Source organism: Xenopus tropicalis, chromosome 6, assembly GCF_000004195.4.
Source record: "Xenopus tropicalis strain Nigerian chromosome 6, UCB_Xtro_10.0, whole genome shotgun sequence".
NCBI lineage: Eukaryota > Metazoa > Chordata > Amphibia > Anura > Pipidae > Xenopus > Xenopus tropicalis.
In genome coordinates, this window is record NC_030682.2 from 73,203,148 (window position 1) to 73,217,839 (window position 14,692).

The 14,692-nt window shown below is 38.7% G+C and overlaps 1 protein-coding gene across 3 annotated transcripts in view; it reads right to left on the reverse strand.

Annotated features, from left to right (window-relative positions):
• Window positions 1-8,809: 8,809 nt before the first annotated feature.
• Window positions 8,810-14,692, reverse strand: part of tmem245 (transmembrane protein 245) — a 252,025-nt gene continuing 246,142 nt past the window's right edge. For all 3 annotated transcript variants that reach the window (XM_018089411.2, XM_031903925.1, XM_012953820.3), the window contains one exon: window positions 8,810-9,302. In XM_018089411.2, coding sequence (XP_017944900.1) covers window positions 9,284-9,302 — 19 coding nt within the window. In that variant the 3' untranslated portion in view covers window positions 8,810-9,283. The remainder of the gene's footprint in view (window positions 9,303-14,692) is intronic.

Genomic DNA, 14,692 nt, shown 5'->3' on the forward strand with positions numbered 1-14,692 from the left:
CCCCTCATCTATACGGAGTGGTTTATAGCATACACCAATGATCATTTTCTTTGTGACCTTCAGCCCTACTGAAATTTCTACTCAAAGAGATGTCTTTATTACATGGCTTTAAATCTGACTTTACATAAAAACAAACCCCACCGCCCTTTTTAATCTCTCTGTCCCTCCTAAAAAGTGTATAACCATTTAAATTCACAGCCCAGTCGCATTTATCATCCCACCAGGTCTCAGTGATACCAATTAAATCATAATTTTCAATACATGCAATAGCTTGCTGCTCCCCTAATTTACCCGTCAAGCTTCGCGCATTAGCCAGCATGCAGCGGAGATGACTACTTCTCCCTCTGATGTTTACATTAGCTAACGGAGAGTTAGAGCTAAGGCAAATATTAGACTGTTTTCCTTGTAACGGAAGCTCCTTATCTGATGAACTATATGCCCCCTCACTCCTCCCCCACAACCCTTTGCTAGTCCCCCTGCCCCGTCTACACTAACTTTCCTATAGAACTCTAGCTCACCTACCCCCCCTTGTCTAGTTTAAACACTCCTCCAACCTCTTAACCATTCTCTCCCGTAGCACCAGACCCCCTTCCATTGAGGTGCAATCCATCATGGCTGTATAGATTGTACCCCAAAGAAAAATAAGCCCAGTGCTCTAGGAACCCAAACCCTTCCTTCCTACACCAGACTTTAGCCACGCATCGTGCGATCCAGAGTATGGATCTCGGTGATTGGGGAGCCAGCAGTTGTGTTTCTAAAGCGACCCATCTAACAGTTGCAGGTAAACAATGCATTTTAACCATCTGGGCTAATTGTGCTGCTTTCCAATAGTTACGTAAATTAGGAAAATTCAGTCCCTCTTGCGATGTTGATCTCATAATAACTCTTTTGTTTACTCTATGGGGTTTATTGTCCCAGAGAAAAGTAAGCATCCTTTTCTGTAGCTTTTCTAGATCTGTTACATTGATTGGAATGGGGAGAGTGCGGAAAAGGTATAGTATTTTGGGCACTATCATCATTTTCAGGGTGTGTAGTCTTCCTAGCCAAGAAATGTGTTGCTTTTCCCATGAGTTTATTAATGAGATCAAGTTTTGAATCAGTGGGGGGTAGTTTTTGTTGTACAGTTCTTTAAATTTTGGGGTTAGGTTAATCCCTAGATACTTCATGGTATCTTTACGCCATTTAAATTCAAAGTCCGTCTCCAAGAGTTTTTGGTTATGGTGTTAGAGGGATATTGCTATGGCTTCTGATTTTGAGTTATTAACTCTGAATCCGGATAGTTTTGCATAGTTAGTTATTTAGTTGAATAAGTTTGGTAGGGATGTGTGCTGGTGTGTGAGGGTGAGGAGTGTGTCGTCTGCAAATAGTGCTATTTTAAATGTGTCCTTCCTGATGTTTATGCCTGTGATATTTGGGTTCAGTCTGACTCTCTGTGCTAGGGGTTCGATACATAGTGCAAACAAAAGGGGGGACAAGGGGCATCCCTGTCTTGTCCCGTTGTAGATGCTAAATGGGTCTGAGTAGTAGCCTGATGAATAAACTCTGGCCGTTGGGTGATTATATAGGGCCATAATTGCATTGCTAAAGTTAGAGTTGCATCCTGTATTTTCTAGCACAGCTTTTAAGAATTGCCAGTCCACCATGTTGAAGGCCTTTTCTGCATCCAGCGATAGGAAGATACTAGGTATGGAAAGGTCTCCGACATGGTGGAGTAGATGTGTGATCCGTCTAATGTTATCAGTGGCATCTCTACCTATGATAAACCCTACCTGATCTGGGTGTATGAGTTGTGGCATGATTTTGGCTAGTCTGTCTGCTAGAATTTTTGCATAGATGTTAACGTCGTTATTGATTAGTGATATAGGGTGGTAGTTTTGGCAATACAAAGGGTCTTTTGGTGGTATAGGGATGACTGTTATGTTTGCTCGTAGCATATCTGGAGGTATCTTGCATTTATTGTGAAGGAGATTATTAAATAGGGATTGTATATGTGGGAGTAATTCTTTGGTGAATTTCTTATAGTATAGCATAGAGAATCCGTCGGGGCCTGGGGCTTTTTTAGGCTTTAAGCTTTTAATGACTGCTGTAATTTCTTCACCTGTGATTTCCGTTTGTAGTTTTTGAGAGTCTGATGGGGAGATTTTAGGTAGTTTGCAGTTTTCTAAATATTCTTTCAGTTTTGTTAGTGCTATTGGGGTTGGAGGTGTTTTATTTTTGTTGTATAGGTTTGCGTAGTACTGTGCGAATTGGTTCAATATATCTTTAGGTTTATAGGTTGTTATACCTGTGGGTGTTTTGATTGCTTGAATCATTTGGGAATGGTTTTTGTTTGTCAGTAGTTTTGCTAATAGAGTGTCTGCTTTGTTTCCTTTTTCGTAAAAAAGTCTGTTACTGTTTCGGAGGGATTTTTCTGCTTTTTCTATTAGGATTTGTTTTAGTTCCCCTTTTTTGTTTATTAAGGAGGTCAGGGTGTTTGAATCGTGATTGAGTTTGTGTGATGTCTCTAGTGATAAGATCTCAGCAGTTAAATTCTTGATTTTAGTGAGTTGCTGCTTGCGGATGTGTGTAGCATGCTTAATTAGTATGCCCCTTATGACTGGTTTGTGGGCTGCCCATACTATTTCCTCTGATACCTCCCCATTTTGGTTATCTGAGAAGTATTGGGGGATGCTTTGAGTCACTTCCTGAATCACTGGGTTGAAATTTAGTAGCCATTCGTTCAATTTCCATTCACTTCTAGGTCTAATGGTGTTTAGCGTAAAGGCAGACAGCATTATTTCATGGTCCAACCAGGAGCATGGAATAATTTTAGTGTTGGACAGGAGTTCTATTAAAGAATTAGATGTTAGGATGAGGTCAATTCTGCTGTATGAGTCATGGGGAGTGGAATAGTATGTGTGGTCCTTACTATCTGGATTCAGAGTTCTCCATGTGTCTAAGAGACTTTGAGATTTGATCAGTGACCGCAGGCTTTTAGTTGCCGTTGGTATGGTGGATGACCTGTGTTTGGATTTATCTAAGCTTGGGATCAGCACAGAGTTGAAATCTCCAGCCACAATGAGCTCACCGCTCCTATGTTGTGTAATGTTTCTATCAACTTGGCGGAAGAATTCTGCTTGTTTTTCGTTTGGGGCATATATTGCCACTAGGGTTATCTCTGTATTTGGCAATGTGCCATTAATTAGCAGAATACAACCTTCAGTGTCTGTATGGTGTGCAGTGGGCAGTTTCTGTGGACAAGGACACCTACTCCTTTGGTTTTTTTTATCTTTGGCTGAGGAGAAGAATCTTCTGTCTATATTTTTATGCCAATATTTTGGTTCCTTTTGTCGGATCAGATGGGTTTCTGTAAGGATTAGAATTTGTGCTCCAGTTGCCAGGAGGTCATGGCACGCTATGCGTCTTTTTATTAGAGTATTTTAAGAATTGTTGGCGTTTCATTTTTGTTATTAGGGTTCATTATCGGGTCAGGTGAGTTGTGGCTGGAGATTTGTGAGGGCGAGAGTCCAGGGGAGGGGGTGTGGGGTGGAGATATTGGTGTAGTCATTGGTGGTAAACAGAGATAGAAAAGGTGACAGAGTATATAGGGGAAGAAAACAATATAGGATTAACATTGCTAGTAACAGTTAAACAATAACAAATATATTACTTGGTGACTCCCTCTAATGTCAGTTCGTCAAGAGGTGAATCAGTAGTGGTATATAGTGTCACTACTGCGTGACCAATGTTATACCTTATTCAGGGGGGAGATGGTATCTCTGAGACTTTCTGGACAAGTGGAGGCGAAGCACCGTTGGTGTAACCGGGGAATTGGCCTTTTTTGCCGTTGCTGGTTCATGTGTCCTCTCTGCGATTTCTTGGCGGTTTCAGGTGACTTGAGCTTGGTTCCACTGGTAGGTCGATTGGGAGGTGGAGAGTGCGGAGAAGTCTTTCTCTGTCTTTTAGGTTCCGTATGGTGAGCGTGCGGTTTTGATGGGAGACCTGGAGTGAGAATGGATATCCCCATCTGTAGGTGATCTTGTGTTGGCGGAGGAGTTCCGTTAATGGCTTGAACTCTCTGCGGCGTGCCAAGGTGGATGGTGCGATGTCTGGGTACAATGCGATCTTGTGGCCTTCTACTTCCACCTCTCCTGTGCCTGTTTCTCGCGGAATTGCCGCGCGTAGCGTGCTTAGGAGCTAGTGTGTTCCCCATGTGTGTTGGAGCTTGTTCACTGTGCGGCCATCTTGGTTTGCGGCTAGCTCCGCCCCCCTCAACAATCTGATTTTTTCTTAAAGCTGGAGGATTCAGCAATTCAAACTTGTCCATCTAGGATATGTAAAACTTTTTGATCGTAATAAGTGCTTTAAAACAAACTCTTTTTGCCCCAAATGTAACGAAACTGGTGTTAATTTATTTCACTACCTATTGTCTTGTCCGAAGATTGGTAACTTCTGGAACATGGTGGAAAGATTCTTAAACCACAGGTTGAATTTAAATATAAAGTTATCTCCTAGTTTTGCTCTATTACACATTAAAAAAGAGGAGGTGTTATCAAGCATTTTACCAGTCTCTTTAGCACAAAAAATTGATAAATTATTATTTTTGTTTATGGCTGCCTCTAAAAAAGCATTATTTTATTATTGGGTAAAAGTGGAAACCCCTCCTATAACAGAAATTATTTCTTATCTTAATCAGCTTAGCTGGCAAGAGGCCATCAAAGCAAAAACAAGTGAACCTAAATCCAGGATCCCTTTTAAAAATACATGGTCATAGGATGCGGAGAGATAGGCACATACATGCACATGTGGTGGGAATGCCCACAGGCAAAGAATGTATGGGAGTTAGCTTTTCAGGAAATCAATGCATGCTATGGTTTGACTCTGCTACCAGAACCACAAATCGCCCTTCTCAACCTATTCCCAATAGAGGCCTTTCACAATGAAAGTACTAAACACTTGATAATTAAAATATGTTCAGCCGCAAGAATGGTCATAGCTAGACATTGGAAAGGCCCAACCCCCCAAACATGGGCTGCAATAGAAGCCAAACTGGGGGAAATCATGGTAATGGAAAAAATTACGGCACTGATAAACAATAAAGTACAGAAATTCAGAGAAATATGGTACACATATATAAGCAGACACCCTATCAATACGGGTATAGATCAGGACCCATAGTAGTGTACTCAAAAAAGAATAATGTTGCGCAAAAACCCCAATGGATACCTAATACCCATTCAGGAATAAAAAATATACACACCACACAATGTATGCAAAAAGGTTTTTATTATTGTTTACTGTTATTACATCTTTGTTTTCTTTTTTCTTTATTCTGTAATAAATTTTCTTTATGGTTAAGGCATAAGATGAAAATTTGGAGCTATATCTCTATAGCCAAATGCTGACAGCAGGAGGCAAATAGATAGGAAACAAACTAACGCATGAGGAGCGTACGACTATTTACCTGTCTACTTAAGACCCAACATTAAAGACATTGTTTGGACTACTGTTAATACAATAACCAGATTGTACAAAATGTTTTCTTAATATGCCTGCTTCTTTTGTTTTTTCTTTTTTCTGTAAAAAATAAATAAAATCTTTTCAAATGAAAAAAAAAAATACATGGTCATTTTTCTTTAATGCTATAGATATAAGTAATAAGGATCAGATTTATAAAATGCTGCATATATAGATTTATTTCAATAATTCCCGAACATAGAAGCAAAATTATCTTTGATTTTGCTCTCTAGGAAACTTTTCTTTTCTTTTTTTAGTTTATCCACTGGGCATAGTTAGTTAATTTGTTTTTCTTTTGTTTTTCTCTATTTAAATTGCTTCTTTTGTTTCTCCGTAAGCATTCTATTTTCTTCATTTCTTAACTTTTTGAAGGACAAACTGTCGAATGTGACTATTGTTGTACAACCTATATTTAAATAATTTGTCATTATTCATCCTACATGTTTATTGCAAAACTTTAATAAAATGTTTAAAAAAAAAAAAGAGATGGTGCATTGTCATGCATGAAGATGATTTTATTACGGAAAGCATAGTTCTTCCTTCTGTACCAGGGAAGAAAGTGGTCAGTCAGAAACTCCACATACTTTGCTAAGTTGCTTGCAACTTGCATAGAGTCTTGACTCAGGAGCACTCTACACCTTGATGTCCGTGGGACTACAGAGGCACCAGCAGCTTCAAATATCTGTTTGCTGCTATGTAACGGCATTTTAGCTGCTCTGATACATGGATCTGGCAGAAATATTCCTCAATGTGCCTTTATCTGCACAAACACGTCTGTGCTCTGAATCAGCCACAAATCTCTTAATAGTGCGATGATCACGCTTAAGTTTTTGTGAAATAACTAATGTTTTCATACCTCGTCCAAGGCATTGAACTGTTTCACTCTTTTCGGCAACAGAGAGATCTTTTTTCTTCCCCATATTGGTTGCTAACTGTGGTCTGCTTAATAATGTGGAACGTTATCCTTTAAATGGGCACACCTGGTAAACTAATTAGCACAGGTGTCTAAAATTGATTTCAGTGATCCAAAGAGCCCTGAGACACAATGCCATCCATGAGTTTAATAGAAAACCAAAAATTTGAATCTTTGTGATAATAATTTGGAACAGGGTGTAGTTGGGGTTGAGTTACATCTTCCGCGACTCCCCTTAATCTTAGATTATTCCTTTTGGAGCAGTCCTCTATATCCGCTATTTTATTTTGTAGTGTTGCTATTATTGAGTCTTGGGAATTTACTCTGCCATCGTGTTATGTACCCCTACCAGCTCCGCCATTTTGGATTCTAAATGGTCTGTGCGTTCAGCAACTGCTTGTATGTCTGCTTTTAGGTCCTGTAGGACTCTTTTGGTGTCAGTGCAGTTGGGAGAGCTTTTAGACTCCATTCTGTTATGTGTTGCATGCGTGCAGCATACTTATCGGTCTGTTGCTCTTTTTCAGTCTCACTGCGTGATGGGGAGGACTCGTTAAACTGGGCGCCATCTTGATTTCCCTCCAGCAGTGGGGCTTTTGGTTGCGATCCGTAGAACGCGGTAAGTTGCGGGGATTGCGATTTGGTCTTTCGTTTGGTCAGGTCTAACGGGTTTGTCCCTCCGTTTTTTTGCAGAGTTAGGGTCCCTGAGGTAGCATTAATAACTGCTTCTTTATGGCACCAAAGCAGGAGCTGCAGAGAAAGCGTGTGTTCACATGCATGCGCTGGCCATACCCTGGCCATGCCCCTTTGGCATTAGAAAGATTTTTAATTGTGTCATTCCCCTCCTGCATAGATATGCTTGCATTCAGTAAATCAGTTTTTACTTTATTTTTTACTGCTAAAAAACACTGCTACATAATTCAGCGGAGGGACCTTCTTAATGAATATATTTGTGGGGGCAGCAGTGGTTGCTCTAAAGCAGAAACCTTTTTGATTGAACGTAAGCATTCCCCCAAATGCTAGAATAAAGCAAGCAATTTTTTTTAAACTTTAAGTAATGTTTTATTGTGTGATAAAGCTCTTCAGACACGGTGCTCTGGTGTTTAACAATGCAAAGGCAGACAATATCTGGCACCAATAACATCAATTTGGCATGTCAGCAAATAATAAGAAACACAAACCTTTAATTATTTTAGGGCACAGAAGCAGCACTAGGCATAGCTCTACACAGATGTTTCAAATATGTACCAAACAACAAATACATTTATGTTGTACAAATCTCAGCTATTAATTAATATATCAAATATATGTTTCATTTAAATAATGCTTAAAGTGCGGTTTCCTTGGCAAGAAACACTTTTGTTTGCAAAAAATCTGCTAGCACTAATTGCCTACAGGCTTTGTGTATCTGCTTGCATCCTCTAGAATGTGTACTGAAAATATATGTCGATGCTTTGTCCACACTGTTGTCATACAAAAATTGAGCACACAAGTCTGTCAGTTTTAGAACAGAGTCATGGGCTCTGGAACCAGACATTCGGCTGGGGCCCCTCTAACATATGAAGTTAAAGTATTGTCCTGTTCTTTTTAAATTTTTTTTTTTTCTTTCTCTTCTGTCTCCTTTCAGTTTCCAAATAGGTGTCACTGACCCTGGTAACTAAAAACACTACAATGATTTTGTTATCTTTCTGTTTAGTTCCTCTCCTATTCATCTTCTGGTCGCTTATTCAAACCTCTGCCTCGTTTCTAGGGTAAAAAGGACCAAACAACCCAATAACGGCTGAAATTCTAACTTGGTGAAAAAAAAAGCTAAAATAATTCAAAAACTACAAAGTCTTAAACATTAAGAACAGTTACAGAGCTGTCTAAATAATACTAAAAGTTACTTTAAAGGTGAAGTGCCCTTTTAAATCTATCTAATGAAATGCACATGTTGTTGAGTAATTTATGTATACCCAAATATCTTTGCATGTAAGTCCGGGGATGGGCAAAATCTGACCCACCAGCTATTGTTGATGCATCCTTTGTGCCTTCTTAATCCTTTTGAAGCTTTATTCTTCATCCACAAACTTACTAAATGTTAAATGTTTTATTTATCTTGCCTGTATCTATTGTGTTGGCTTACTTTTCGAGAAGAGATAAGCGCACAGTTTTTTTTAATTGTGTTTTAGTGTAAAATATAATTTATGTAGAAGTATTCTCATTTCAGGAACACAAACATACAGAGTACTTAAAGGAATACTGTCAAGGCAAAACACGTAGAACAATGGGAAGGTAGCAAGATAGCAGCTCCCACTAGATATCAGAATAGCACTCAATAGTAAGAAATCAAAGTCTGGCTTGGGGCTCCTCCAGTTACATGGGAGTAGGAAAAACAAGAGGTTACCTGAAAGCAGTTCTAATGTATAGCGTGCAGGCTTTTTCTGAAAGCTCAGAATCAGGCACAATGCACTGAGAAGGCTGCCTACACACCAATATTACAGCTAAAAATATTTATTTGTTGATTCAAGAATAAAGTTTTAAATGGTAGTGTGAATTATCTGCTATGTAAGAAGTGTAATTTAGAAATAAAAAGTACACCATAAAAATCAAGACAGAATCCCTTTAAGTGCAAACACCTTGCACACAAATACCTTTAAGACACCTGATGTGTCTACAGAAAGTATGATACATATCATAAAAGCCTGTAGCTATTAACCTTTCAAATAGGAAAAAGCTATTAATGCCTGAAGAATAATCCTGGCTTCGTAAAAAAGGACTCATTGGTGTAAAAAAAAGCCTGTGAGGGCTACAGTAAAAGCCATAACTTTAGAAAAAAAAAAATCTCTCCTTGAGTTCAGCATGGAAAATGTCAGCCTGTCACTCAGCAGTATCTTCTCAGTGCTCTGTAAATAACCTGTAAAAACAAACCAGTAAGGATAAAAATTAGATTACAACTTTTTGTTTATCGTTATCAGCTTACTGTATAAATACATAAAATTAGAAGTTAAAATACGCATATACATTTCCTATAAGCGTTTTTCATTTGTATTCCCACAATAGTAATTTGATGTGCAGTAAAAAATCATTGACTTTTTATTAACAATCACTCTAGTGGCAGTGGCCACAATGTACAATCTATTTAAAGGAGAAGGAAAGGTAAAAACTAAGTAAGCTTAATCAGAAAGGTCTATGTAAATATAGCCATAAGCTCTCACAGAAAAGCTGCACTAAGTCCTCTATCAAAAGAAACAGGATTTCTTGTCTTCTTTTGTGTAAACATGTTACATCCTTCATTCCCCAGGCCTGAGTCTGTGCAGTTCATTTCTCTCTCTTTTTTCTCCTGATCTCCCTCCCATAAGAATTCACCCCCCCTCCTATCAGAATGTGTGATCTACACTACCAGGGGCCAGAGCTGGAAGCTACTGAGACAGAGCTAAAATGGTAGCTGCTATCTTAAACAAACTGAGGGAGCTTCTAGGGCTGTTTACTCAGGTATGATAAGGCTTTCTGCAGAATAAATATAGTGTTCTAGGTGGCACTAATATGACTATTGACAGTAAAATGCCAAAATGCCTTTCTTTCTCCTTTAAAAGACAGATTTTAAGATGCTATGAAACTAAGTAGCCTGTGTTGGGGTATCTTATTGTTTGCATATAGTAAGTGCTTTTCCCTCATAAGCATTCCTTTAATGCAAGTCAACCCAGAATATATTTTTTGCCTGATAACTTTGCAATATACTTTGCAATATACATTCATTACAAATTTGTAATGGTTTTTGAGTTATTTGTATATGTAATTGCTATTAAAAGTAGTGTTTGTCTGTCCTAATTACAGAATGGCAGCAGTTTAAATTAAACCAATAAAAGTCAATAGGTGAATTGTGATTGGTGGTTGGTGGGTGTGCCCACTTTTTCTAACCTTGAGTTGAAGTCAAGGAACTGCAAAGTTTTGGCACCCTGGCATAAATTGTGTGAGGATGACAGCATTTTATATTTAACCCTTTTACTGCCAGCCATTTTGGTCAAAGCGGAACTTGTATTGCCAGACAGTTTTTGAACATTTTGCACTGTTTCACTTTAGGGGCCTTTCCTCGGGGGGACTTTTAGTTTACCAAGGAAAACAATATATTGTTTTTTTCAGAACAACCTAAGCTTTCAAAATATGGTAGAATTTTTGTGTAATTCCAATTCTGTAACAAGATATAGGCTTCTAAATGTCTAAAAATGCAAAAAAAATCAAATTTTCCATAATATAATCACACATACTAGAAACAAAAATTATTTTATGCACGAATATACAACTGATTTGGAAAGTCCCATGTCTCCTGAACGTGCCAATACCAAATATATATAGTTTTATGGAGATTTCTCACTTGTATAGGTCAAAAACTCCCAGCAGTACACTACCAAATTCCCAAAGCACTGCTCCAAAAAAACTGCATACTTTGGATTTCAAGGCCAAATTCCACTAACAGAAGGTTTATCCCAGAAAATTGTACATTTTTGGAAAGAACAGATTCTGGGGAATACAGAATAGGCACAACTGTCTGTCTACTCCAAACTATCAAGTCGCAATGCTTTCCTAAAGTTATTGGTTTTTATCAAAATTTGTGATTTTTTTTAAAAATCGCTTCAAAGCTTCCAGTCTATAGTATCTTATCTCCTACAGGTCATAAAGTAACCAAATAAAACACCCTAAATATGAATGCCTGGGGTCCACTGAACAGTTTGATGCCCAATATGTATAGGTTTACCTAAGTATGTGGCATGTAGGGGCCCCAATGTGAACATACCCCATATGAACTGTCATTTCTGTCATTTCAGCTTCTGCAAAATCAACACATTTACATCATTATATGTGGGATGAAGCTAGTAAAAAGTACGCTCACCCCAGAAAGTCATATATTTTTGGAAAGTACACATTCCCCCGAATCTAAAATGGGTACCCATGTCTTTCTACTCCAAAGTACCAAGCCGCACAGCTTTTCTAAAGTTAGCAATTTTTATGACATTTCCAAAAATCCCCTCAAAGCTTCCACTTTGAAGCATCTTATCTCCCACATAGCATTAGGTACCAAGATAAAACACCCTGAATTTGAACGCCAGGGGTCCACTGAACAGTTTGATGCCCAATATGTATAGGTTTACCTAAGTATGTGGCATGTAGGGGCCCCAATGTGAACATACCCCATATGAACTGTCATTTCTGTCATTTCAGCTTCTGCAAAATCAACACATTTACATCATTATATGTGGGATAAAGCTAGTAAAAAGTATGCTCACCCCAGAAAGTCATATATTTTTGGAAAGTACACATTCCCCCGAATCTAAAATGGGTACCCATGTCTTTCTACTCCAAAGTATCAAGCCGCACAGCTTTTCTAAAGTTAGCAATTTTGATGACATTTCCAAAAATCCCCTCAAAGCTTCCATTTTGAAGCATCTTATCTCCCACATAGCATTAGGTACCAAGATAAAACACCCTGAATTTGAACGCCAGGGGTCCACTGAACAGTTTGATGCCCAATATGTATAGGTTTACCTAAGTATGTGGCATGTAGGGGCCCCAATGTGAACATACCCCCATATATACTGTCATTTCTGTCATTTCAGCTCCTGCAAAATCAACACATTTACATCATTATATGTGGGATAAAGCTACAAAAAAGTACGCTCACCCCAGAAAGTCATATATTTTTGGAAAGTACACATTCCCCCGAATCTAAAATGGGTACCCATGTCTTTCTACTCCAAAGTACCAAGCCGCACAGCTTTTCTAAAGTTAGCAATTTTGATGACATTTCCAAAAATCCCCTCAAAGCTTCCAATTTGCAGCATCTTATCTCCCACATAGCATTAGGTACCAAGATAAAACACCCTGAATTTGAACACCAGGGGTCCACTGAACAGTTTGATGCCCAATATGTATAGGTTTACCCAAGTATGTGGCATGTAGGGGCCCGAATGTGAACATACCCCCATATATACTGTCATTTCTGTCATTTCAGCTCCTGCAAAATCAACACATTTACATCATTATATGTGAGATAAAGCTACAAAAAAGTACGCTCACCCCAGAAAGTCATATATTTTTGGAAAGTACACATTCCCCCGAATCTAAAATGGGTACCCATGTCTTTCTACTCCAAAGTACCAAGCCGCACAGCTTTTCTAAAGTTAGCAATTTTGATGACATTTCCAAAAATCCCCTCAAAGCTTCCATTTTGAAGCATCTTATCTCCCACATAGCATTAGGTACCAAGATAAAACACCCTGAATTTGAACGCCAGGGGTCCACTGAACAGTTTGATGCCCAATATGTATAGGTTTACCTAAGTATGTGGCATGTAGGGGCCCCAATGTGAACATACCCCCATATATACTGTCATTTCTGTCATTTCAGCTCATGCAAAATCAACACATTTACATCATTATATGTGGGATAAAGCTACAAAAAAGTACGCTCACCCCAGAAAGTCATATATTTTTGGAAAGTACACATTCCCCCGAATCTAAAATGGGTACCCATGTCTTTCTACTCCAAAGTACCAAGCCGCACAGCTTTTCTAAAGTTAGCAATTTTGATGACATTTCCAAAAATCCCCTCAAAGCTTCCACTTTGCAGCATCTTATCTCCCACATAGTGTTAGGTACCAAGATAAAACACCCTAAATTTGAACGCCAGGGGTCCACTGAACAGTTTGATGCCCAATATGTATAGGTTTACCTAAGTATGTGGCATGTAGGGGCCCCAATGGGAACATACCCCCATATGATCTATCATTTCAGCTCCTGCAAAATCAACACATTTACATCCTTTATGTATATAATGCTAAGGATAATGCTACAAAAAAAGTACATTCACCCCAGAAAGCCATATATTTTTGGAAAATACACATCCCCCCGAATCTATAATGGGTAAATATTTCTTATTGCTACAAAGTACCAAGCTGTAAAGCTTTCCTAAGTTTGCAGATTTATATGACATTTCGAAAATCGCATAAAAATGTTGCAATTTGCCACATTTATCTCTCACAATTTCTTGATAAAGATCAGATAAAGACAAATCACCCCAAAAAGGAACACCAGAGGTCTACTGAACAGTTTGATGCCCAATATGCATAGATATACCAAAGTCTGCGGTATGTACTGAACCCAAAATGAAAATAGCGCATAAGGATTTCTCGCCTGCCAGCTCAGCTTTTGCACAAAGAGCCCCCTGTCAGTGTATTATGTGCCAAAACTTCCCCTAACTATACAGATCCCCCACAAAACCATATATTTTTGGAAAGTACACATTCTGACAAATCCAACAAGGGTAAAGAGTCCTTTCTACACCAAAGTACCAATCTGCAGAGCTTTCCTAAAGTTATTGGTTTTTATGACATTTCAGAAAATCGCCTAAAAATGTTGCAATTTGTCGCATTTATCTCACACAATTTCTTGCGTACAAAGGCAAGTCACCCCAAATAGGAACACCAGAGGCCTACTGAACAGTTTGATGCCCAATATGCATAGATATACCAAAGTCTGCAGTATGTACTGAACCCTAAATGAAAATAGCGCATAAGGATTTCTCGCCTGCCAGCTCAGCTTTTGCACACAGAGCCCCCTGTCAGTGTATTATGTGCCAAAACTTCCCCTAACTATACAGAGACCCCCACAAAACCATATATTTTTGGAAAGTACACATTCTGACAAATCCAACAAGGGTAAAGAGTCCTTTCTACACCAAAGTACCAAGCCGCAAAGCTTTCCTAAAGTTATGGGTTTTTATGACATTTCAGAAAATCGCCTAAAAATGTTGCAATTTGTCGCATTTATCTCACACAATTTCTTGCGTACAAAGGCAAGTCACCCCAAATAGGAACACCAGAGGCCTACTGAACAGTTTGATGCCCAATATGCATAGATATACCAAAGTCTGCAGTATGTACTGAACCCTAAATGAAAATAGCGCATAAGGATTTCTCGCCTGCCAGCTCAGCTTTTGCACACAGAGCCCCCTGTCAGTGTATTATGTGCCAAAACTTCCCCTAACTATACAGAGACCCCCACAAAACCATATATTTTTGGAAAGTACACATTCTGACAAATCCAACAAGGGTAAAGAGTCCTTTCTACACCAAAGTACCAAGCCGCAAAGCTTTCCTAAAGTTATTGGTTTTTATGACATTTCAGAAAATCTCCTAAAAATGTTGCAATTTGCCGCATTTATCTCACACAATTTCTTGCGTACAAAGGCAAGTCACCCCAAATAGGAACACCAGAGGCCTACTGAACAGTTTGATGCCCAATATGCATA